Source organism: Eriocheir sinensis, chromosome 17 (assembly GCF_024679095.1).
Source record: "Eriocheir sinensis breed Jianghai 21 chromosome 17, ASM2467909v1, whole genome shotgun sequence".
NCBI classification, from domain to species: Eukaryota; Metazoa; Arthropoda; class Malacostraca; order Decapoda; family Varunidae; genus Eriocheir; species Eriocheir sinensis.
In genome coordinates this window covers 19,974,718-20,001,560 of record NC_066525.1, presented here as the reverse complement: position 1 = coordinate 20,001,560, position 26,843 = coordinate 19,974,718, and the positions used below count along the sequence as shown (strand labels likewise).

Here is a 26,843-nt window from a genome sequence, read left to right as displayed (position 1 = left end):
TGCCACTTTACAACTCATGCTGTCCTAACACTACTTGCCGAAGCTACCACCACCATCACCGCCAACACAATGGAACCGGCGAAAAGAATAAACCACTCGTCAGTAACACCAGCATTCACTTTCAATATTAATACACACAATACTCGATCCATCAGGTTCCCGGGAACAGAAAGAATTGAAGGCTCTCACAAAACCGTCCCCATGGCCCTTATCCTCACCTCTCCTCCTACACACACACACACACACACCCTCCTCACACTCGCCCACTTCAACTCCTCCACCGATGCCCTGACCTGCCGATAAACCACAAACCGAAACGCCCGTCAGAATCCGTCGTGTCCTAACTAGACCCGAAAAGACACCAAGGGGGGATGAAGAAGGAGATGAAGATGAAGGTGGAAGAAGAACGGAGGGACGAAGACGAAGCAGAGAAGGAGGAGAAGGAGATGAGGAGGAGGGTGATGGGGGTGACAGCAGCGAAGACAGGGAAGACAAGGGTAAGGCGAAGGATGAGAATGGTAACAAGAATGAAAACGAAGAAAATGGCAAAGGAGGAGTAAAGGAGGAGAGAGAAAAAGAATGAAAAAAAAATGGCAAAGGAGGAGTAAAGGAGAAGGAGAGAGAAAAAGAATGAAAAAAAAAGAAAATGGAAAAGGAGGAGTAAAGGAGAAGGAGAGATAAAAAGAATAAAAAAAGAAAATGGAAAAGGAAGGAGGAAAAAAAAAGAGAGAGATTAACGAAAAGAGGAAATATGAGAAATGGTCTCTTGCCAATGTCAAGTTTGTGCCATTAGAATCAGGTCTCTCTCTCTCTCTCTCTCTCTCTCTCTCTCTCTCTCTCTCTCTCTCTCTCTCTCTCTCTCTCTCTCTCTCTCTCTCTCTCTCTCTCTCTCTCTCTCTCTCTCTCTCTCTCTCTCTCTCTCTCTCTCTCTCTCTCTCTCTCTCTCTCTCTCTTTATCTATCTATCTATCTATCCGGGGAACAGGCTAAGCAAGGGAATATTTCTTTTTTTCCTTATCCCTGGCGAGGTAAACCTGACGGAACGAAAGGGAGTCACGTTTTATTGTTCTCACGGAGCCAAAGAGATGTCTGGAGGCGCGGCAGAGGCGGGGGAGGCGAAAGTAGAATGAACGTGGGCGATGAGGCGGAGGGAGGAAGGATGCCGAACCGAAACAGGAAAGTCTAGACGGGAGGAAATCGAAGTGGGGAGAGTCTAGACCAGAGAGGCGAAAGGGGAGGTGGTGAGGGAAGTTTCAGAAGGGAGGAATTTAGAGGAAGGGGCTGGAGGGAGGGAGGAAGGGAGGTGTAATCTTTATTGTGAAAGAAAGTTGGATGAGGTGAGAATCCTGGAAGTGAAGGAAGGAATAGCAATGTGAAGGTAGACTGATGTATCAATGGAGGGCAGGGAAACAGACAGACGGAAAGAGAGACGGACACACACACACACACACACACACACACACACACACACACACACACACACACATACACATACACACAAACCCTCACACGCACAGAAATAGAAAGAGAAAAAGCTAACACAAAGACAATTACTGGAAAACTAAACATAGCAAGAGATAAACAGAAAGACGAAAAACTAGATTAAGACGCAAGGAAGGCGAGATACAAGGCAATGTTATGCACAAAGCCTGACAGGAAGACAAACGAAAACCTTGTTAAAGAAAAGCTACGGAGAAGAGGTAAAGGAGGAGGAGGAAGGAAACTGGAGAAATGGAAGGAAGACACAGAAAATAGAGGTCACCGATCTTTTTTTTTCTTCTTTTGTTCTACTTCTCTTCCTTCTTCGCCCTTGCTTCACCTCCTCTCCTCCTCTTCCTCCTTTACTTCTCCTTCTTCTCCAAATCCTTCTTTTTCTTCTTCTTCTCCTTCATCTTCACCATCATCTTCACCATCTTCTTCTTCTTCTTCTTCTTCTTTTTCTTTTTTTTCTTTTTTTTTCTTCTTCTCCTTCATCTTCACCATCATCTTCTTCTTCTTCTTCTTTTTCTTTTTCTTCTTCTTCTTCTTCTTCTTCTTCTTCTTCTTCTTCTTCTTCTTCTTCTTCTTCTTCTTCTTTTTCTCCTCCTCCTCCTCCTCCTCCTCCTCCAAGATGGCTTTATGGCGGGTCAGACTCTCATTTCTAGACTGGAGGAGGTCTTGGAATTCCTCCGCAGGGGTTTGACGTCATCTGCAGCTTAATTTTCACCGATATAAAGGATAGATGAGTCCCCCCTTCAACCCCCTTCATCTCCCTAGCACCCCTGTCCCCCCTCTTCTTCCATCTTCACCCCTGTCACCCCTTCTTGTCTCCTCCTTACAGCTCCTTTTTTTACCACAACATCCCCCATTATGTAAGACCTTCCTTTCCTATAATTTTTAACCCTCCTGTTCCTCCTCCTTCTCCGCCCCCTTCTCCTCCACCTCCCTTTCTACTGACCCAGTTTCTGTTCCTTTTTATCCTACACACCCTTTCTTTAAGTGCCAGCCCCGCCTTACTCCTTACTCCTTTTTTCTCTCTCCTTTATTTCCTTATCCGCAGAGCAGTTCTTTTTTTCCTTCTCCGTAAACCTTTATAACTATCCTCTAATCTCTTCTTTTCCTCTCCTATTTCATCATCACCCTGTAACACTTTTTTCCTCCTCCATTTCATTAACCCCTCACATATACATCCTCTGAACCTCCTCTTCCTTTCATCATCTATTCCCTCCCTCCGTGACCTGTGTTGTTATGATCCTCCCTCCCTCGGCTCTTGTGTGTGAAGGCTGAGGAGGACGGAGTGACGTCGACCTCAAGGTTGGGTATTATTGTGATGCAGATGTGTCTCCATGGTGAGCTGTTCGTCCCCTTCTCTACCCCCTCCTCCTTAACCTTTCATCTCCCTCCCACGTCTTCTTGCTCCATCTCAAGGCTTACAATGTGGCTCCCCTCCTCCTCTCTCCCTTACTCCTTCATCTCTCCCTCCCTCCCTTCCGTCACATGGCTCATTCTCCCTCCCTCCCTTCCGTCACATGGCTCATTCTCCCTCCCTTCCACATGCTTCATCCTCCCTTCTCTCTCCTCCTTGCAGGTGCCCAAGAAGAAGCTTTGTCCTAGTGTGTGTGTGTGTGTGTGTGTGTGTGTGTGTGTGTGTGTGTGTGTGTGTGTGTGTGTGTGTGTGTGTGTTTGGGTGTTGGGGGTGTCTCTCTCTCTCTCTCTCTCTCTCTCTCTCTCTCTCTCTCTCTCTCTCTCTCTCTCTCTCTCTCTCTCTCTCTCTCTCTCTCTCTCTCTCTCTCTCTCTCTCTCTCTCTCTCTCTCTCTCTCTCTCTCTCTCTCTCTCTCTCTCACTCTGCTTCTGGCTTCATCCCAGGTATTGCAATCAAGACTCACTCACTCATATTTCCTAACCAAATTTCATCAGTTTAGTGACTCAAGCGTCCCCTTACTACCACGAGGAGTAGGAGAAGGAGGTGGAGGACGAGGACGAGGAGGAGCAGGAGGATGACGACGACGACGAAGATAACGACAACAAAAGGAACACAGACAAAAAGAGAATGGAAGAAAATGAACACGGACGATAAGGCAATGGATGGAACACGTATACGAAGAGAAAATGGACAGGTAAGGGAGCGTACCGGCGTGCCAGTGCGGGAGTGTGCGCGCGTGGGCTGGCACATCCCTACCGGCTGGAGCGCTCTTGGTCACGCGGGATGACAGATGCTAATGAGGAAGAAAAATGATGCCAGCGATAATGATCCTGGCTGCTGGTGGTGATGGTGGTGGCGGTGGTGATGGTGGTGGTGGAGGTCGATGCCGTGAAGAGCTCCTCCCCGTGGTGACTATATGTACGGTGGTGAAGGTGATGATGGTGGTGGTGGTGGTGAAAATGGTGATGATGGAAGTGGAGGCGGAGGATGGGGGAAGTGATAGACGAAAGAAAGGAAGACAGAGAGAAGATGGAAGAGATATAGAGAGAGGGAAGAAGAAACAGAAGATATGAGGGGCATCTAAAACTCCATCTTATTGATTTATTGAATTAAAAGGAATAGAAAATAAAAGTACGTGATGTGAATTATAACTAGGTGTACAGAAATGCCAATAAAGGTGAGAGAGAGAGAGAGAGCCTCCATCTGCGGCCTTTTTAAAGCTTTGCCGTGATCCTTTTAGTAAGCAACTCGACCATTCCCATAAATCTGAAGGAGCGTACAGCGGAAGGTCTCTCTCTCTCTCTCTCTCTCTCTCTCTCTCTCTCTCTCTCTCTCTCTCTCTCTCTCTCTCTCTCTCTCTCTCTCTCTCTCTCTCTCTCTCTCTCTCTCTCTCTCTCTCTCTCTCTCTCTCTCTCTCACACACACACACACACACACACACGCACACACACACACACACACACACACACACACACACACCTAGATGTAACTATACTATACGTTTGTAGTTCTATCTGTATCGTCGTGAATGTTTATATTATGCGTCCCAGTATTGCATTTGTTATATATGTACCTATTGTGTTTGTATACATTGTTTCATGCATTACGACTTCCTACTCGGCCTCTCAATTAAATTCTAGTATGTAGCTCTACCAACCTGTTTGCATTTATATTGATGTTCTGGGAGCCGTTCTTACTGTATTGTATTCATTTGATTAAACTCTGTACATGTAATTCAACCAGAATGTTTGGAGAATCTGCGGATGTTCTCTGCACTATCGCATTTCAGCGGCTGTTTTATTGCACTGTATTGTTAGTCTGCCGTTTTAATTTTATATGTGAAATTAAATGTTATGTCACCTTCCGATCCCACTTACGGATTTAATTTGTACTCCATTCAGAAATCACATGATAGCGACTTCAGAAGGTATATCATTAAGGGGAAACTAAATAAGCAACACAACACTGCTCCTCTATTGCGTGGACGATATGAAAGAGAAAATTATTCCTTCATCTTTCCTCCTCCTCCTCCTCTCCTCCTCCTCTTAATTATCAGGAATCACAGTCAGTCCTCTCTAAGCCTTCGTCATTAGTAGCGAATTTTACTTCTTTGCGTGGAGTCAGCAGAGCCCACAGTGAAGGCATCGAACCCGGTACACACTCATTATACCCCGCCACCACCCACCCAACACTTCACAATAATACGAGGGGAATGTTACTGTTCTTTTCCCTCGCTCCTGCTTGTTAGTATTGTATGGTTTGCGTTGCCTCTCTGTTCATATTCTACGTAACCATCTGTGTCAGTAATGAATGATGTTGAGATGTGGGGACTAATGTCTACGCAGAAATGATGTTGTTATCTTTACACTTCCAACATGACTTAGCTCTTGCCGTTCTATCTATGAAAAAAAATGTTTAATGTAGACAAGGGAACATGATGGATAAGAAATTGGTAAGAATATTAAAATGATGTTGTTATCTTTACACTTCCTACATGACTTAGCTCTTGTCCTTCTGTCTATAAAAAAAACGTTTAATGTAGACAAGGGAACATGCTAAATAAGAAATTGGTAAGAATATTAATTAAGCAAATAAATACAAACGAATCACAAAATGGATACCAGAGCAAGCGAAACAGCTAGTGAACAAATTAATTTCAGATACCCAGAAACTCATCATTACATTACATCCTTGCAAGAGAGGCCGTCTAGTACCTTCAGTTCATTATACTCGAGACGATTGGCGGCGGCAGCGAGCAACAGGAATCCCTTTCAAGACTCAGAGCGAGGACACATGAGGAAGAGACAGAAGGAACACAAAAAAAAAAAGGATACCATAATCAGATTCATCAAGTCCTCAAACGAAGACACTGGGAGGGAAGACCTATGTGTGTGTGTGTGTGTGTGTGTGTGTGTGTGTGTGTGTGTGTGTGTGTGTGTGTGTGTGTGTGTGTGTGTGTGTGTGTTTAGAAGACTGTGATTCCTTATGATGATGATTACAGGAGGAGGAGGAGGAGGAGGAGGAGGAGGAGCGGGAGATTCAAGAAAAGCGCAAGAAGACATGAGGTAATTGATCAAACGGAGACACACACACACACACACACACACACACACACACACACACACACACACACACAGAGAGAGAGGGATAGATAGAGGACCAACTTTTGTCCGGGGTGAGTTCCAAAAACTCCAAAACTCTCGCGTCTCGTCGATGTCAAACCGCAATTTTGAAGTTTTATCTTAGTGACTTAAAACTCAAGTGACCCTGTTTTCTCTCTCTCTCTCTCTCTCTCTCTCTCTCTCTCTCTCTCTCTCTCTCTCTCTCTCTCTCTCTCTCTCTCTCTCTCTCTCTCTCTCTCTCTCTCTCTCTCTCTCTCTCTCTCTCTCTCTCTCTCTCTCTCTCTCTCTCTCTCTCTCTCATATCCTAATTTTCATCGTTCTGTCCTCCTTCCCTCCTTCTTTCCTTCCTCCCTTCCTTTCTTCCCTCCTTCCAATAATCCTTCCTTTTATCCCAAACTTTTCACCATAATCTCTTTTCCTCTCCTTCTAGCTTCGATCTTTCTTCCTTCCGACCCTTCTCAAACTATCCCTCCTACCTCCCTCCTTCCCTTCTTTTCTTCCTTCCTTTCCTCCATCCTCTCCTTTATCACTTCTTTTTATCCTCCTCCTTCATCATTTACTCTTTTTATCTGTTTTCCCTCATCCGTTTCCTTCCTTACATCATTTTCTACCCTTTACCTTTCTTATTTTCCTATCCACCATCTCTTCTTTTCCTTTTATTCTTTCTCTCTTTCTTCAATTTACTATCCTCTATCTATTCTTCCTTTCCTCTTTCTCCCCTTCATTTCCTGTTTTCCTTGTATCCTTTCTTCTCATCCCTGACTCAATCCTTTCCAGTCTTTCTTTCCTTCTTTCCTCTTGCATGCCTCTCCTCCTCCTTCCCTCTTCCCCTCACCTCCTTCCTCTCGACGCCACCGCAGCAGTATTACCATGGTAACGGTGGAGGCGAGGTAAAAAGAGACATGGGTAAAAAAATATTATTATAAAAACATCCCTCGGTGACCCGCAGGTATACCGCACTTCTTCCTGTTTGCGGATATTTACCTGTCTACTTTATGTATCTATCTATTTATTTATCTATCCAGCTCTCTGCTTTCTCTGTGTATATGTCTATCTATTTATATATATATACCCTGGCTATCTGTTCTATCTACCTATCTGTCTATCTTTACATATATGCCTAACCATCCATCTATCTATATATCCATCTATTTCAACGTATATGTCTGTCTGTTCGTGTCCTTTAGATCCACCAGTTCATCTATCCACAAAATTATACCTACTTACCTATCCATATATCTATCTCTATGTTTATCAGCTTGTATGTCTGTTCATCTGTTTGTTCATGTATCTGTCACCTACCTATCTATTTACCTATCTCCTTATCAAGTTTATATCGTCGCGTATCGCCACCTGAAGCGAGTCATGAATTTGTGATAACAGTGACAGGTGACAGATAAAATAGAATAGGAGATAGATAGATAGAGACAGAGAGAGATGCCGTGTGAGAGACAAGGCCACGACAAAAGCAAACATATGTAGAGTGTTAATGTTAGGGTTAATTCTGATGTGAAATAGTAATGTATAAAAATGACTCAGTTTTAAGAGAAGAGAATTCACAATATCACCTTCAACCTGAAAATACCTAAAAAAGAGTATTAGTATTATAAGCCTGGGTATTATTAAGGAGAGAGAGAGAGAGAGAGAGAGAGAGAGAGCAATGTGGCGAGTGCTCGTTTTCTTATTTGTTTTGTTTTTTTCTGTATATATTGTAATGTCAACGTTAAGGTCGAAAGAGAGTGCAACAACATTTTCCCGACCCCGACTTTTAATCTTTCTTGCTCCAAAAAGTTGACAGCTACTCGAAACAATATTTATAGAGAGGCTGAACTATGTACGATATTTTTTTCCACTGCGAATTTGATCTCTTTGTTGTTTTTATCAAGAGTGCATTGAGGCGTGTGTGCGTGTGTGTGTGTGTGTGTGTGTGTGTGTGTGTGTGTGTGTGTGTGTGTGTGTGTGTGTGTGTGTGTGTGTGCGGGATGAATTGTATCTCACCTTCAGTTTGACCCTCTCACCTCCTCCTTCTCCTCCTCCTCCTCCTCTTCCTCCTCCTCCTCTCCCTCCTTTCTCCCCCTTTATCCCTTCCCTTCTGCTTCATTCCTTTGCCTTTTATCAGCTTCCCTCTCCCCTTCCTGCCATCTTCCTCCCTAACCCTCCCCTCCTCCTTATCTCCTCCCCCTCTCCCTCGTTCTCCTTCCCTCTCATTCCTTTCCCTCCTCTCTCGTCCCCCTTTCGCCATTCCTTCCTTTCCCCACCTCTTTTACCTTCTCTCCTTACTCCCCTTACTCGCCTCTCCTCCTCTCGTTCCCCCTTCCCCATTCCTTCCCTTGCCTGACCCTTCCCTTCCCTCACCGATAAGGCAGCAGACCCGACTTAGCCCCGGAAATTCAGAGTCCGTAAAGTGGAAAAATGTTGGTCGGTCTGCGAGTTAGTCTGTCCGCGCATGGTGTACCGAATGACACCTGACCGTACAGCGAAACCAAGGTGATGAAGGCCCCATGAATAAAGGCGAGCTTCGGGTGTTACTGTTGGCTGGTGCAGAGATCAATATGCATGTATGTACGGGCAGACAGACTTGAATTCATACACATATACATACATACTTCCACGCATACAATTATACAGGGATTTATATTCATTTGTTTTTGTTTTTTTATCGACTGAACATTGTAGACGATAATGCATTTTGTCTGTAACATCATGAGTGTTGTAAAGGTAACTCTCTCTCTCTCTCTCTCTCTCTCTCTCTCTCTCTGAACATTGTAGAAGATAATGCATTGTGTCTGTAACCCTTCATGAGTGTTGTAAAGAAACTCTCTCTCTCTCTCTCTCTCTCTCTCTCTCTCTCTCTCTCTCTCTCTCTCTCTCTCTCTCTCTCTCTCTCTCTCTCTCTCTCTCTCTCTCTCTCTCTCTCTCTCTCTCTCTCTCTCTCTCTCTCTCTCTCTCTCTCTCTCTCTCTCTCACACACACACACACACACAAAACAAAAATCATACACAATTCACAGGTCATGGCCTCCACAAACGTCCCTCTGCCGGCCCGAACCCTCAAGACAACGACGTTCTATGTTCGCTATATCCTACCTCATCTGAGTGAGTGGCCCGTGATCATAAAAGCCAAACCAGATCACACGTCGCAGCCCAGATACACCACTCACCATCTATATATCTAACCCTCTTATCTATCTATCTATCTATCTATCTCCCGTATTCTCAGAGGCCTTAAGCTCTCACAACAAATATTTCCAAAGGCTCCAAATGAGAATAATCTAGTTCTTATGAGTTTTGTTTCACGTTCACGGTGCAGATGTCTCGTCAAACTACCGCTAAGCCAATAAAACTCACTATAGAAGTACCCAGAGCCTCCGCGAAAGCCTTAGCAAATGCGGGTGGGTGTGATAGCCCCGTAATGTTTGAGAAAATGGTGGGCCTTATCGACTGTGGGTGGGAGTATATATATATTTTTTACAGCAGAGGAGTCAGTTCAAGGGCATAAAAAAAGGCCACAAATGTTAAAAAAAAAAAGCCGCTACTCCAAATGCCCCGAAATGTTTGAAAATATAGGCCTATCTCCCGTCATTTTTACCGCCGAGTCAAGGGAGGAGAGAAGGAAACGTCGTCCTCTTTGGCGGGATGAAGTGGGGAAGTGTAAAGGGGCTATTACACTGGGCATATTTTCCGTGGATCTTCAGTCAAACCACGATTTCCGCTGGCGTCATTCTCATTTGTTTCTTGTTATTGCTGCTGATGATGATGGTGAGTAATACAGTCTTCCTTTGCTGAAATCTACCGTAGCTTTGGAAGAGCATGGACACGTCAGAAAACCACGGAAATATGAGAACCACGCCAGCGGAAATCGTGGTTTGACTGAAGATCCGCGGAAAATTTGCCCAGTGTAATAGCCCCTCAAGTCTTCGCCCTCTCACACCCCGCCTCAAAGGAGCTCCGGTGGGGGGGACAGTTTTCTTTTCTTCGCCTAGCTGACAAGAGGAGATCACCCGAGTGGTCTTGTAAGAAGGCGGGTAAGGCACAAAGACCCAATCTCCACGAACTGTATCTCACCGTATTAAAACTCTGCCCCGATATCCTACTTTCCCTTTACTTTCTATCGGCTTTGTTGTTGCTGTTGTTGTTGTTGGTGGTGGTGGTGGTGTTGGTGGTGGTGGTGGTGTGTTCTGGGGATGATGTGGCATGTGGCAGCCTCTCTCTCTCTCTCTCTCTCTCTCTCTCTCTCTCTCTCTCTCTCTCTCTCTCTCTCTCTCTCTCTCTCTCTCTCTCTCTCTCTCTCTCTCTCTCTCTCTCTCTCTCTCTCTCTCTCTCTCTCTCTCTCTCTCTCTCTCTCTCTCTCTCTCTCTCTCTCTCTCTCTCTCTCTCTCTCTCTGCAGGGTTAAGATAATATAAGTTTGTAATACTTCTCTCACCAAGGGAAAAAACACTTATTACGGTATATCCCCAGAGACACACGACACACACACATACACACACACACAAACACACACACACACACACACACACACACACACACACACACACACACACACACACACACACCTAAAGAGCATCCTCATTAGGGAAACAATTGGGAGAGAGATGAGGGAAGGGAAGAAGGATCAGGGATGCTGCTTATCAGGAAAAACATTGAAGGCAGCAAAGAAACAGGAAAGGCCAAAGGAGACAAAAGAATGGAGGGAGAGAAGAGAAAGAAGAAGGGAAAGAAGGTAAGATGTAAATATGCTAAAAAAAAAGGGAAGGAGAAAAAAAAAGGAAAAGAGGGATGGAAATTTACAGCTAAGGGAAGGAGAAGGAAAGGAAGGTGACGCAGACGGAAATTAAGACCGCAGAGAAAGAGAAAGAAAGAAGGAAATAAGGAGGATGGTGACGTCTAGTGCCCCCTCATATTGCGGACGAAAGTGAGCTGATGGTGAGGGAGACTACAGCGTTGCATTGTGGCCGGGAAAGGGAGGAAGGGGTAGGCAGGAGGAGCGCTCACCATCACAGCTTCCCTTACTACCAGGCAAAAATAAATAGAAGGGAACAGGGGGAAGTAAAGGGGAGGAGATAGTGTTGTGGTGACCGGGGATGGAAGCAGTGTTGCCAGATTATCGTATTCACCACATTGTATTTATAATTTTTAAGCCTCAAACTCTCTTACCAACGCAAATAACGAAAGAATATTAGAGTCAGCGTTAAAACTGTTACTTATTGATGGGGTTGTTGTTGTTGTTTTTTTGCTATAGATATCAGTCAGAAACTACGAATATGCAATACGGTGTGTACGATAATTTGGCAACACTGGATGGAAGAGGAAGGGGGAAGAGGATGAGGAGGACGAGGACGACGAAGAAGACACGTAAACAGGAATGGACAGGAACGGGGAGTGGAAGGAGTAGAAAGAAGAGACCTCACCATCTTAGCTCTCATTTCCTTAGACAGAATACAAGATACCGTAGGAGGAAGAGGAAGAGGAGGAGGAAGAGTAGGAGGATGAAGAGGACGGACGAAGACGACGAAGAGGACACGTAAACAGGAATGGATAGGAATGAGGAGTGGAAGGAGTAGAAAGAAGAGACCTCACCATCATAACTCTCATTTACTTAGACAGAATACAAGATACCGTAGGAGGAAGAGGAGGAGGAAGAGTAGGAGCAATAAGGGCGAGGACACACAGCACCAGGTTAAGTAAATACCTAAGTCTGGCAAAGGAATTTCCGCAATACAGTTTAATTTATTTCTGCCGGAGGATCGACCAGCGGCGGGAGCGGCGGCCGAGTCCTCAGGAAATGAGATAGGATAAGACAGCACAGGAAGGCGGCGGCGGCGAAGGAAGGGAAGCGGGATGAATCTTTCTCTGGGCCTTCCCTTGAAATTACCGGAATAAGCCAGCACCACCACCGCCACCACCGCCGCAGCCTCAGACAAAAAAGATTAAGGTACAGACACACAGACTGGCTGGCGCTGGGTGCAAGACTGGTTTTTTTTGGGGGGGGTTGAATTATACCAAGGTGCAGTGGTTGGTTGCCCACCGCACTGTTACATTTTCTTTTATTACCTTATCTCTTTCCTTCAGTATTCCCTTCCTTTCATATCCTAGTCGTCCCTTCCTTCCCTCGTTCGTCCACTTGTACTCTAATCCTCTCCTTTCCTCTCCTAACCTCTCATCTCATTTCATCTTCTCTTTTCTCTTCTCTTCTCCCCTCTCTCTCATCCTCCTCTCTCCTGTCTCATCCTTTCCTCTCTCATCCTATTCTCTCCTCCTCCTCTACTCTCCCCGCCTCATGAGCTATCAGGGAGCGGGCTAATGTGAGGCGAGGGAGGCGAAGCAGCCCTCGAGGAGCCGCGCCGTGACACAGTAATGATGAGGGGCAACACCCGCTAACGAGGGGACCCGCCCGGCCGCCCCTCCCTGAGTCCTACTCTTCATCACCTTACAGGCAATTGTACCGAGAAACATGAGGAGGCTTAGTGGCCCATCAGGGGACTGGTGATGGGGTGTTCTTAGCTGAATAAGGAAAGGTATATGTGTGTGTTTTGTTGAATCTATTTAGTGTTGTAGCTGTTTTATGATTAATTGATGACTGACCGGTTTCTATAAAAAAAAACTACGCTTATTTATAACACATTAGCGGGCTTTTTGTCTCTTTTCTTTTCCCTTGAGCTGCCTCCTTCACCGTAAAAAGCTGAGTGAGAGTTTATGTGGGGACGAGAATCAAAACTCAACTGGCGGAGGCTCAGTCAACAGGCGGCTGAAAAATGGGGGAACTGAGCCTTTACTTGACGGCTGGTGGCTCTGTGAGGGGGGCAAGTGGCGCCAGAAAGAGCTATAGGTCGTTAGAAGAAGGGAGGCCGTGAGTTATGTTTGAAGACTGGTGGCTTAAGAGGGGGAAACAGTGGGGCGTCTGAGGGGAAGGAAGGGACCTGCGGAGCGTCAAAGAGGGGGGCTATGTGACCTCTATACACCGACCATGGAAGTTGTGGAGGAGGGAGGAGGGAACTGAGGACGTGACTTTAAAGGGGAACTGTGGAGCATCTGGCGGGATGGATGAGCTGTGTCTGTGTGAGGGGCAGGGAGCGGCTGAATGGCCTGGCAGGTTAGGTTAGGCTAGGTTAGGTTGAGTCAGGCTCGGTTTGGTTGCGTTTGGTTAGGTTAGGGTCAGGTTAGGTTAGGTGAGTTTGGGTTAGGTTAGGTTTGGTTAGATAAGATCAGGTTGCTTTTGGTTAGAATTAATTAGGTTAGGTTAGGCTCAAGTTAGATTAGGTGTAATGTGTAGGGCATTAAAGGCAGGGAGTGACAGTAGGCGTCTAAATGTCCTTTGGGGATCTATATTTATTGTATGAGATAAAATGGGATAGCAAAAGTTGAGGGCGCATTTTGGGGAGACTATGGACGTGTAAATTACTAGTGGGTCCGAATGGTCTAGGAGAGAAAAGAAGCAGAGGAGGTTAAGAGGACATAAAGAGGGAGGGGACAAGGGCAGTTTAAGTGTCCTGCCGGTGTTCTGGATAGCGTGTGATTGTGACTGACTGGAAAGGAGTCGAGGCAGAAGGGCTTAACCGGGTAGGGCCGTGAGAGCATTGTAAGTGCTGACCGCCCCCGCAGAGAATGTCACGCAGCTGCGGGCTCAGGCTGTGGGCGGTGCGTGGGCCGGCTTTGACGAGGGCTGAAGGGTTGACGAGGAGGTGATAGTGGTGGTGGTGGTGGTGATGATGTGATAGGGATGCTATATATAGGCTTCAAGTGGCGAGATCATGGAAAACAGAAGGGTAACGGGAGGGTCATGAGAGGAAGGTTCAACGAGGGAGAGATACAGTGAGAGTCGTGCAAGTTGTAAGGTGGAGGAAAGGATGAAGTGGAAGACAAAATGAGGTATAGAAAAACTAAAACAAAACTGAATGGAGGTAACGGAAGGTGAAAAGAGGTGTAAGGGAGGTAATGACAGGTACAAAAAGATGAAGGAAGGTACAGGAAGTCAGGTAGCTGTAGTTAGTGGAGGACATAGTGACGCACGTAAAGAACAAAGAGGAAAAGGTGAGGGACGGTGAGGAGGGGCAAAGAGAAATGTTGTGAAGAAGGGGATGTAAGGGGGTGAGATACAGATCTGAAGCGTGTGCGTCAGAGATGAAGGCGCAAGACAACACAACAAGGGAGGTGAGAGGAAGGCAAAGAGAAGGGGAAAAAGAAGATGCACATAATTGGCAGATACTTACAAAGGGGAGATAGAGGGAAAAGCAAACAGAGGATTGACAAGAGGGTATTTAACTTGAGACGTCAGAGATGAAGGCGCAAGAGAACACAACAAGGTAGGTAAGAGGAAGGCAAAGAGAAGGGAAAAAAGGAGATGCACAGAGCTGGCAGATACTTACAAAGGGGAGATAGAGGGAAAAGCAAACAGGGGATTGACAAGAGGGTATTTAACTTGAGATGGAGAAAAGTGAAAAGGTTGAAATAAAGAGGATGAAGATGAAATAGATGCAAGGGACTGGAAGAAGGCGTAGGTGTATGTATTATCCCAATGGAAAGATTAATAAAGTTAGAGTTAAAATACTGTTTCTTATGCCCCAATAAACACTTGAGGGCATATAAGCGAAAATATGTTGCTCATTATCATAAGTCACCTGGTTCCGCTCGTTAAAAGCTAAAACAACGGTCAGTAAACAGAGATAAATACACGGGTAAGTAAACAAACAAATGCATAAATAGAAATGGAATGGTCGCGTTGAAAAATTATCCGTTACTATTTGGTGAATATACATTTTCTGGAGGAGCACGGACACGAATTTCAAAGTTAACCCACATACACTAATTCAATAGATATCCTTGTAACTTTTGGGGGAGGACTTATCTATTGAATTTCCCATACTGACACTTCCTCTAACCCCCTCATCCCGTCGCCTCTCCCTTCCTCCTGACCTCTCCCTTCTCCCCTTTCCCTATATCTCCCTCTTACCCTTCTATCCCATCTACGTACCTCACCCTTTGTCCCTATCTTCCTACCTTCTCTCCCTCTTTGTCCTCTCGTCTCTTCCCTCTTCACCATCTGTATTCTCCTTTCCTCCCTTCTCTCAATTATCTTCCCCTCATACTTCACCCATTTTTTCAGGTGCTGCCTTCTCCTTTACCCATATTCCTTTCCTTTCACCATCTCTTTTTATCCTTCCCACCCTTCTGTCAATTATTTTCCCCTCATACTCTACCCATTTTTGCAGTGCTTCCTTCTCCTTCATTCCTTTCCTTTTATTTACGTATCTTTCCCTCCACCATCTCCCTTTCCACTCCCATTTCTCACCTGTCTCCGTCACCCTCTTTACCTGCATTCCTTTCCTTTTATTTACGTATCTTTCCCTCCACCATCTCCCTTTCCACTCCTATTTCTCACCTGTCTCCTTCACCCTCTTTACCTGCATTCCTTTCCTTTTATTTACGTATCTTTCCCTCCACCATCTACCTTTCCACTCCTATTTCTCACCTGTCTCCTTCACCCTCTTTACCTGCATTCCTTCCCTTTTATTAACGTATCTTTCCCTCCACCATCTCCCTTTCCACTCCCATTTCTCACCTGTCTCCGTCCTCTTTACCTGCATTCCTTTCCTTCTTCCCACGTATCGATTTTCCCCTTCGTCTTCACATACCTTCCCCTTTCCACTCTCACTTTGCATCTGCCTCCTCCTTCTTCTCCTCCTCCTGCATTCCTTTCCTCCTACCCGCATATCTGTCTTCCCCTCACCTTTAAATGCCCTTCCCCTTTGCTTTCCTATTTTGCATCTGTTCCCTTCTCTCTCTTTACTCCTTTCATTTCTATCCATATATCGGTCTTCTCTCTATCTCCCTTTAACTCTTCTTCTTCCCCCTCTCTTCCTTTCCTTCAACTTCATCCCTTTACATTTCTCTGTATAATGATTTTCACCTCATGTCTTTTCTGTATCACTCACTCCCACGTCACTTTCTTTCTTCCCTTGCTTTCTCTCCCTCCCTCCTCCCTTTTAGCTCTTCACGAAATTAAACAATCATAGTCCTCCTTTAAACAGCAACAATCCCATCTTAAGAAAACGTAGTCCGTTCAATCATTCATTCATTTTTATTTCTATATTCAATCGTATAGAGTTTAAGGAAGAAAGAGAAAAGGAGAAAAAAGAAAGAGATGAAAGAAAAAAGTATAGACAATCTGGGAAATACAAAAAAGGAAAAGAAGGAAAGCGGGACAAAAGATAATATAAGAAAGAGAAGAAAAGTAAAAAAAGAGAAAGTATTACGGAAGAGAGAAAGGAATGAAGAATAAAATATACACAATGAACTATCAAAAATTGTTACAAATCATTTAGCTGGAACCCCAAATCCACGTCATGACGCTAAAAGATATAAGCAAACATAAATTGAAAGTATAAACGAAATTTGTGGTGAGGGAAGGGACACTGACACGATTAGAGAGAGAGAGAGAGAGAGAGAGAGAGAGAGAGAGAGAGAGAGAGAGAGAGAGAAAAGAAAAGAAAACATAAATAGGAAAAATTGAATGAAAGTTAAAAAATGGAAAGAATGAGAGAAAGAAAAAGAATGACAGTAAAAAAAAGAAGAGAAAGAAAAAATTAAAGAAAGATAGAAGAAAGAGAAAAGAGAGAAAGAACGAATGGAAGAACATAAACAAAAAAAATAATAATGCAAATAACCAAGAAAAAACAATGAACGAGTTAAAATGAAAAGGAAATAAGTCAGAAAAGAAGAGAGACAGCAAGAAGGAAGAAACACACACATATACAAGAACACCAAAAATAGAACTCAGGTGACGAGGAAAGGTTCAGATGGTGCAGCGGAGAGCAACGAGGAGGAAAAATAAGGAGGAAATGGGGAGGAAGGGATGGCATGGAGTGGTCAGCGAAGAGGAAGGGGCTGAGTGGCGGGGAGGAGGAGGAGGAGGAGGAGGAGGAAGGAGAAAAAGAAGAAGGAAGAGAAAGAAGGAAAAAGAAGCATGCATACAAGACAATCAATAAGGGAATGAAAAATTAACTAATATACGATAGAAAGTAATAAGATAAAGAAGAGGTAGAGAGGGAAAAAATATAGATGAGGAGGAAGAGAAAGAGACTGAACAGAAAAGTGAGGAGGAGGAAGAGGAGGAAGAGGAAGAGAAGGAGGAGGAGGAACTGGAAGATGCTGAGTCGCTCTTCGTCTTCTCAATGGACGGTAATTATGTGCTCTCTCTCTCTCTCTCTCTCTCTCTCTCTCTCTCTCTCTCTCTCTCTCTCTCTCTCTCTCTCTCTCTCTCTCTCTCTCTCTCTCTCTCTCTCTCTCTCTCTCTCTCTCTCTCTCTCTCTCTCTCTCTCTCTCGTGAAGGGTGAGAGATTTTCAAGACACCTGTTGAAATTCTACCAAATGGGAGGTGGAGGGGGAGAGGTGGGGGAGGGGGAGAGGAAGGAAAGGGAGGGGAAGGGAGGAGAATAGTTCACTCTAATTCCCTAAGGAACCATTTTTTCCCCTTCCTTTCGCCCCTCCCCCCTTCCTCCTCCTCCTCCTCCTCCTTCCCTCCACAGAATCGCTTATTTGGCTCTGTTAGTGGAAATTTCTTCGTGTCCGTAAAAAATGTTATGCTCTGAAAATGTGAAAGGGAAAGAAGAAAATCTGGAAATATGAGATGGGGAATGAATGAACCGAAAAAGCAAGAACTGAAAAAAGACCTGGGACAATCTATCACATACCGCCTCCTACATCTTCTCCTCATATTTCAGCTTCATTCATTCATGTTCTAATTCTTTCCCATTTTTCTTCATTTTCCTTAATTTTTCATTCCCTACATTCATTTTTTTCTTTCCCACTTGTCCTTTTCCTTCTCATTTCCTTTCGTTACCTCCCGTATTTAAATATTTATTTCTTTGTCCTTACTCCATCGCTCAAATACAACTCCTTACTCTCTCTCTTTTTTCTCTCTCTCTATATCGTCACCCTCATAAAATAATTGCCTAAGTCATTTTTCAGAGATTTCCAGGTTTCTATCTACATTAATTTTTCAACAAGTGACGCCCATTTTTGTATAGTTTCCTTCGTCATTCAGGGTTTGAGTGTTCTAGAATTGGCCGTTTCATTTCTGCCTAAACCTTAAGACAAATGAGATCAGGACAGTTCTTTTCTGATTTCCTGTAAAGTAGAAAATATGACATAGGCGGTTTGTTTGCGAAGGTGACGATATTATACTTGCCTTCCTTCCTCAGTGCCCCTCTTTACTCTCCCACTCTTTACCTCCCTTCCTTCTTCAGTTCCATTCTCATTTTTCCTTTCCAGCTCCTCTATCATCTTCCATCTCTCCTTGCCTCCTTTACTCTTCCCACTTTCCCTTATCGATAGTAAATATGAAGTGTGATGCATTCTAAGGCCTTTTAGACTACACACACACACACACACACACACACACACACACACACACACACACACCATCTGGACGTGACAGCAGCAGCATCACAGAATCTACTACCCACATTCCATTTCGCGTACTTTGGTGAGAGAGAGAGAGAAATGAAAGACCGATTATAATGCCCATCAAGGTTTTGTAATTGCCTTTTTCATCGAGTTAGAGAGAGTGAGTGTTATCTGTCCCTCACCCTACTCCCACTGATAAGCTTCTCTTCCCTTAATCTTGTTCATGATAAACACCACCACCACCATCACCATCACCACCCCAACAACCTCCGTCACCACCACTACCACCCCCTTCAACCATTACCACCACCACCACCATTACCACCGCAAGATCCTTCCAAAGTCATCAGTAACTACCATAACCACTAATTACCATCTCTGTTCCCTCGTTTCCTCCACCATTACCGCCTTCACCACCACGATTATCTCCTCCTCCTCCTCCTCCTCCTCCTCCTCCTCCTCCTCCTCTTCCTCCTCCTCCTTCTCTACAGTTTCAGACACACTAATTAGCCCTACATTTATATAAACTACTGTGTTAATTTTAGACAGTATGTGCAAGATCTCTCTCTCTCTCTCTCTCTCTCTCTCTCTCTCTCTCTCTCTCTCTCTCTCTCTCTCTCTCTCTCTCTCTCTCTCTCTCTCTCTCTCTCTCTCTCTCTCTCTCTCTCTCTCTCTCTCTCTCTCTCTCTCTCTCTCTCTCTCTCTCTCTCTCTCTCTCTCTCTCTCTCTCTCTCTCTCTCTCTTTCTCTGTCTCTCTCTCTCTCTCTCTCTCTCTCTCTCTCTCTCTCTCTCTCTATCTCGGTACCTGTCTCGTTATTTTTCTGTAGTGAACGATCCAGAGCAAGATTAGATGTCTTTTGGATACTTCATTTCCCTCCTCTTCTTCCTCCTCCTCCTCCTCCTCCTCCTCCTCCTCCTGGTCCTCCTTTTTTTTTTCCTCACTATCAATATGCCCTTAACGCTCTAGGCTTCCTTAACGACACGAGCAATAAAAGGAGAACGGCAACTGTATATCGGATGAGTTTACAGGACAGAGGTAAAACTAAACTACCACCACCACCACCTCCACCATCAATACTGCCTCATCAATCAACTCTCCATCCATTAAGTTGATTATAATTTGCTACTGATGCGCGGATTACAGGCATTAGGAGACGGAAACGAGGGAAAAGGTGGAAGATGTTTACGTCTACCACGGCGAGGCGATGGGAAGGCGATAGGCGAACGACTGTGATGTGTTGTTATGACCGGGTCCGTGACGTCATCAGTGGCAGGGATGGATGGAATAAGTCAGCTCGGGGTGGTATTTTCTCCTACCATCCATAGTCGAGAAGCGGAGGACGGTAATACGTTGTTAGGACTGAGTGAACGGCCTCATTAACGGTATTTGTCAGGTCTCATCAGTTAATTAATGCTACCCAGACCTGCTATTACGTATTATTGATGAAAGGATTATACGAGCATATCGGGAATGATGATGTACTAATTGACTGCCTGGTTCTGCCTGCCCCCGACGGGAAAGATGAAGCGAGTCACTATACACACGACGGACGGACCTCGAGCATCCCTTCACGTTTCCCCGCAGCGACCCAGCCAGCAAGCAAGCCCGAATGACTATGATTTCGCTGTGTAGTGTACGTCGCACTTCGCGTTGTGTTTCCCTGTCTGATTACCAAAGTTAGGTCTCGTAGTCTCATGTTTCACAATTTAGATTCTCTCGGCAATCGGTAAATGACTGAAGTATTGGCAGTAAGGAATAGTAGTAGTAGTAGTAGTAGTAGTAGCAGTAGTTGGAAAAGGAGTAGGAGAAGGAGAAGGAATAGGAGTTAGAGGAGGAGTTGGAGGAAGAAGAGGAAGAGGAGGACGAGGACGAGAACGAGGAGGAAGAAGGAGGAGAAGGAAGAGAAGGAGGAGAAGGAAGAGAAGGAGGAGAAGGAGGAGGAGAAGGAGGAGGAGGAGGAGTTGTAGCAGTTGCAATCACAGCAAACAGTGACAGAGAGTAATAAACCAGATAATGATGAAAAGATTACACTTCAAAGGCCCTCATTCCAACAGCCGCGAGTCTCTACGGTGCTCTGTAATAACGCGTGGGTACTGCCGCCTCGCCTCACCCGCCACCTACTCATTACCATTTCATATGCAGACCTGCCCTGCCTGAGCGATGAGAACAAGGTCACGGCCACAGAACGGACGGTGAGCACAAAGGAGATGTCTCAGGATGCCCGACGAGTCTGGCAAACAAGCCCCAGGAAACGTGGCCATGACGAAGACCTATTGACGGAGGAAGAGAAGGAAGAGGAAAGACGGGATGAGGGAAGGAGATAAAGGGAGGGAAGGTGAGAGGATTGAGAGGTAGGGTCGGGTGGGAGAAAGGGAAGTAGGGGAAGGAAGGGAGGAAGGGAGGCGAGGAGGGTGAGCAGGAGGGGTGGCTGGGAGGAAGGGCAGGCAGTAGGAAGGGGGAAGAAGAAAAACACGTGAAGCCAACGATGTGCAGTGAGATGCTGACAGAATCGCGGCAGAACGAAATACTTGAGGCTTTTTTTGCGATATACTGAGGCACTTACTCATCTTTACGTCTCGTTGGCTTATAGGTGACAGTGCGTGAGAGCCTTATAAACATATGCATAACAAAGAAATAAAAAGATTAACAGAAAACTAAACCGAGGATCGATTTTCTGAGAGAGCATTCGTGTGACTCTTCTCTGCAGGCGGGAGCGGTGAGAACGAGGCCTTAGAAGAGTTGCTAATGCCATGTGGAGAGCTGCGAGTATGCGGCGACAGGGAAAACACAACAACACTGAGTACTGATTTCCATTCCAAAGATGTTTGTGTTTGTGTAGGAAGGAGGGAGGAGGAAGATACATTAGAGAGAGAAAACTAAAGTATGCTGTGTCAGGGAGGAATAATCGTAACACACACATACTCCCCCCCCCTCCCATCCCTCCCCCCCACACACACAGAGGCAACAATCTCCTCCACCCACTGGCTTGGCCCACTGGTTTCGGTGTCCACCAGCACCTCACAGGACCACGAGTTCGTTTACCCATGAATTTTATCTAACCTATGAATAGATACACAGATGATACATACACACTTGCATACATACATACATACATACTCATTTTCACGCTGAAGATGTATAATTTAGAGGGATTTGGAGCTCTAGAGAGACTAACTTATGATATGCCGTTAGTGTAGTGTATAATATTTAAATGGAATGTATAATATCTAAAAAAAAAATACATAGGGTCATATTCTTAAACATCCCGGCGCCCAAGCCCACATAATCGCCAAAGCTTTCCTATAGGGGTTTGGGGCATTTCCAGGGGTAGTTTTATGACCCTGGTGGTAGTTTGACGCTTCCTCTGTACCGTGAACCTAAAATACCACCCATGAGAACACGGCTGATGTCCTTTTTGACCTTTGTAAATTGTTGATGTGAGAGGCGAGAGCGTCCAACAGTACCGATCATAAAATTACGCTACAGGACAACACTATATACCGCTTCCCACATGCACTAAAAATAACCCCTACACTGAAAAATAATAAAATTAAACCGTAGCACTACCCTTGAAAATGTTAAAAAAAAAGGGAAAGTAAGGGATTGAGAAGATATAAACTAATAAATCATACAAAAAACAAAAAAAAAAATAAAACAGCAGTAGTACTAACCTTGAAAATACTAAAAAAAAAGGGGAGGGAAAATAAGTGAATGAGAACTAAACTGAAAACTCAACTTACATCAAAGCATTAAATCCCTTTCCTAACCCTGCCTTGATTTACTCTGTGTGTTGAGGCCGGGACGCTTCAGAGGAATAAAAATGAGTTACGAGAAGAAGGGTTATCATTATGTAGGGACTAATTATACTCCCCAAGTCATGAAGCGCCACTCACATAATTCACGCCTTTTGCTCCTTTTTCTTTTTTTTTTCGTTTATCTTACTTTTTTATGGCATGTTTAGTGGTTTCTCTCTCTCTCTCTCTCTCTCTCTCTCTCTCTCTCTCTCTCTCTCTCTCTCTCTCTCTCTCTCTCTCTCTCTCTCTCTCTCTCTCTCTCTCTCGGGAAATAAGAGACATTATGGCGACCAAAATACTCCTCCTCCTCTTTCTTTCTCTTTTTTTATTTAAGTTTCATGCACACCTTCGCCCTCCTACTTATCCTCACACTTATCACCCTTGCAACATCTTTTTCCATCTCATCACACCCTCCCCCCACCCCCCACCCCCCAAACACATACACACACACACACACCTATTCCTCCTACATTTCCTTTGTTTTCCTCGCGCCTTCACTACCCATCTTCCCCCCTTTCCATCCCGTAATGAATCATGGTTTGAAAAAAAAAAAAATCTCCGCTTTTCTTCCTCGTCCCCCAAGCAAAACAAAATTAATACACAGAAGAACCTATATGAATGTATTTCTTTATATTGAAGCAGCTTCGAATGTTTTCCCTCCTACTGGCCTTCAAAACATAAAGAAATCAAATCTACTACTATACAAGGTAAAAAAATAACTATAACTAATAAATGTGTTTCTCTAGCCTTTTGGGAATGAATAATAGAAAATACCATAGCAGCTTCCCAGTTGTCAACGAGCCAGTAATTATTCAAGCCTTCACCCGAGCCGCAACCAAAGCGTGTAAAGGTCAGATAAACATGTCGCGTACCCTCGCCGGCCGGGGGTCAATAGAAATACTGACATTATGCCGAAAGATTAATGAGCGAACAGGGGAGAGAAGGATAAAAACGGCGGGTTGGAGGAAGGGAGGGAGGGGGGAGGTGCGTGATGCGTGGTGACCCAGGAAGCTAACGTGGCGGGGAGTGACGCAGGGGTGACACGGGCTGTGCTGGTGGTGGTGGCGGTGGTGGTTGGGAAAGTGGTGGTCGCCATTCCGGTCATGGGGTGAATATGGGTGTGAAGGGTTATTGGGGGGGCTGCTGACCGGTGACGGGTGGCAGCGTGAGATGGGACCGCCACGTGACAGGCGAGAGGGTTATAAACATGTAAACAAGGTTGCCCCGGTGGCCGGCAATGGCAACACTGTCTGGACACCTGCCAGGCTCACCAGCACCTCCCTCTGGGATGACCACTGGAAACTGACTCATTCATTCAAAACTATCACCATTACCGTCGTGCGAATATTAACTTTGAAAAGGTTATATATATATATATATATATATATATATATATATATATATATATATATATATATATATATATATATATATATATATATATATATATATATATATATTCACACACACACACACACACACACACACACACACACACAAAGGCACTGCTCTAATAATATGCGAAGGATATCCGGTCACAAAGCTCGGCGATCAACTTCTGCTGGGGAAGAGAGAAAGGATGTTAAGAGTCCAGACAAAGTCTCGCCGTGCCAGGAGTGAATGCGTCAGGGTTGATGAGCGGGGCCACGATGAACCTGTTGTGAGGAGCAGGGCAACTTGGCAGCGCCAACTTACCCATGGCCGGCGCCGCTCCTGGAGCTCCTGGACCGCCGGGGGGCATGCCTCCTGGGCCAGGCGCTGGGCCGCGGCTGCCTGGGGGACCCATCATGCCAGGCCTGGGCCCGCGAGGCCCTCCCATCCCATTCATTGGCATTCCACGTGGTCCAAGAGGACCCATTCCTGGACGAGGGCCCATTCCTGGTGGTGGCATGCCCCGGGGTCCACCAGGGCCCATCCCGGGCGGCATTCCTCGTGGTCCTGGTCGTATGCCGCCTCTGGGACCCATGGGCCCCCCCATTCCTGGAGGTCTTGGACCCATGCCTGGCCCTGGTGGTCTGTTAGCACCTGGTCCTCCGGGACCGTTCAGCCCCATGGGACCACCAGGACCAATCGGCCCTCCTGGACCCCCGGGACCCATTGGGCCGCCTGGCCCCATAGGGCCCCCAGGTCCCATTGGGCCCCCCGGGCCTGCTGATCCCCCTGACCCCACTGTACCACCTTGACCCATTGACACACTGGGTCCCCGCACACCACCGGGACCCATAGGCCCGCCTGGACCACCCATTGGTCCTCCTGGTCCGCCTGGGGCGCCTGGTCCACCAAGTCCACCGGGTCCCATGCCACCACCGGGGCCCATGCTCCCACCAGGTCCGGGCGGTCTGGGTCCTGTCATGCCCGCCCCAGGGGGCCGAGGTCCTCCTGGGACGCCCATCCTCATAAGGCCAGGACCCTGGGGGCGCGGCGCCCCCGGCACACTGGTGCCCCCTGCTGTCCCGGACGTGGGTTCTTCATTACCCACAAGGGCGTTTAACATTTTGTTCGCAAAACTGAACATAGTCACAAGTTAACTTATCCGTAATAAACTCTATTGTTGTTAAACATCACAGCGTAGCACGGGCCAAAGAGACACTGTACAGGCGGCGGCACTGCGGCAGGGTGGAGGAGAGAGGGAGCTGCTGCCACCACCTCGGCCGCGGCTCTGGCGACGGCCTCCCGGATCAATATGGCGGCGGCAGAGTCCACTGTTATGCGCGGGGGCGGCCTCTCCTGCGCAACATTGATCTCAGGCTCGCCTCACACACGCCCGTCGTCAGAGCACCACACACGCCCACTCTTGTACACTACGGCCCAACGTGTGTACGGCACGGCGCCTCACGCACACATGCTCCGCTTGACACCCTCAGTTACCCTGATAACGCTCCACGCGTTCCTATCAGCGTGTGTTCATCGATCTTCACGCTACACGGCAGATGTAGGAAATTAAATAACGAAAATTACTACGTAAAATGAAAGTGGGCAGCCACCCTGGCAACCTGAAGGTGACCACGGTGGCCGGTGGTCCCCTGCACACACACATGACAAGTCCCGCCGCGGCCCGGGCTTCGTGACGTCACCGGGAGCATCAGAACACGAGGTCACGCGCCCATTCACGGCCGTGAGCACCACAGGCCCGCCTCAGCCACTAGAACACTTGCTCATTACGAGAAAAAGCCTCTTAATATTCATGAACGAGAGTTTAATTTTGAGCTTTCAGGTACACAAAGCAAATGACATAAAGATCTTTAATGTATGAATCTATATAACGTATTAAGCGTTACATGTTTTATGCATGACATGCACTTCCATTTATGACTTTTTTTCATAATCAAGTTTACAAAGAAGACACGAGAACCCGTGTACTCGATTACGCAAGGAGAAGACTGCTTTCCTTTATGCCTTGCTGTTTGCCACCACGCCCTTTAACGCCGTGCACACAACAACGATAACTAAAGAAGCAGGATGAGGGAAGTTCCCCACGCTAACCCCCGGCACCAGCAGCATAAATTGGCTCAATATATCACCACCAATGCATTTCCTTGCGCATGCATAGAAAAGCAGCCGGAGAAGGAGGGGCGCATGACCCCCACCTACACTCCCCGGCACACGCAGGCAGCCCAGTCTAGCCGGGAGTGCAGCCCCGCGAGCCGGCGTACGAGCAGTAGTAGTACATCGATAACTCACAGAAGACTAGGACAACCTTGTCATTAGCGGCAGCGGCGGTCGATGCCAGTCGCTGGGAGGCAGGACGAGTGAGCATGCACGGCCCAGCAGGTGGCAGGAAGCGGCGCTGATTAATTCATTGATGTGGAGGAGCTATGAAGATCCCGCTGCTCAGGGAAAGTCTAACGATGGCCAACCGCTGGGACGGAACCCGGAGGAAAAGACGGAGAGACAGAGAGAGAGAGAGAGAGAGAGAGAGGTGGTGCTGCTAGCAACCCACACGACGCCCTTTTTTTATGGAGAGTTTTATGGTGATTATCCTCTCTCTCTCTCTCTCTCTCTCTCTCTCTCTCTCTCTCTCTCTCTCTCTCTCTCTCTCTCTCTCTCTCTCTCTCTCTCTCTCTCTCTCTCTCTCTCTCTCTCTCTCTCTCTCTCTCTCTCTCTCTCTCTCTTTCAGGTTGATTAGTTGAAATTGTTGAACTCAAGCCAATCAAAAAACACAGCATCACAATAAGCCAATGTAGCTAATAGCAATTAACATACATATTGCATAACTTGGTATAAAGGCGATGATAGGGATGATTATAATGATGATGATGATGGTGAAGATGAGGATAATGATGCTACAGATGATGATGATGGTAAAGGAGTAGGCGTAATGAAGAAACTACATACAGCCAAAAATTGAACCTGTTTCTTTGATGAAATATACATACACACACATACATACATATAAACATACGCACATCTGATTATAACACACACACACACACACACACACACACACACACACACACACACACACAAACACACACACACACACACTTGCGAAGAAAAAGAATAAGAGGAGACAAGGATGTATCACTGTGGTTTTACAGGGCTGAGAGAGTGAATGAGACAACTTGGCGGAGATAAGACAGCAAATGCAACATCGAGGCGAAAACATAAACCACAGGAGTGTG

The 26,843-nt window shown here is 46.0% G+C and overlaps 1 protein-coding gene across 1 annotated transcript in view; it reads right to left on the bottom strand.

The window, feature by feature from the left end:
- Positions 1–26,039, bottom strand: part of LOC127000074 (collagen alpha-1(I) chain-like) — a 36,011-nt gene extending 9,972 nt beyond the window's left edge. Inside the window, exon 1 of the mRNA XM_050863490.1 lies at positions 23,917–26,039. Coding sequence (XP_050719447.1) covers positions 23,917–24,736 — 820 coding nt within the window. The 5' untranslated portion in view covers positions 24,737–26,039. The remainder of the gene's footprint in view (positions 1–23,916) is intronic.
- Positions 26,040–26,843: the final 804 nt, after the last annotated feature.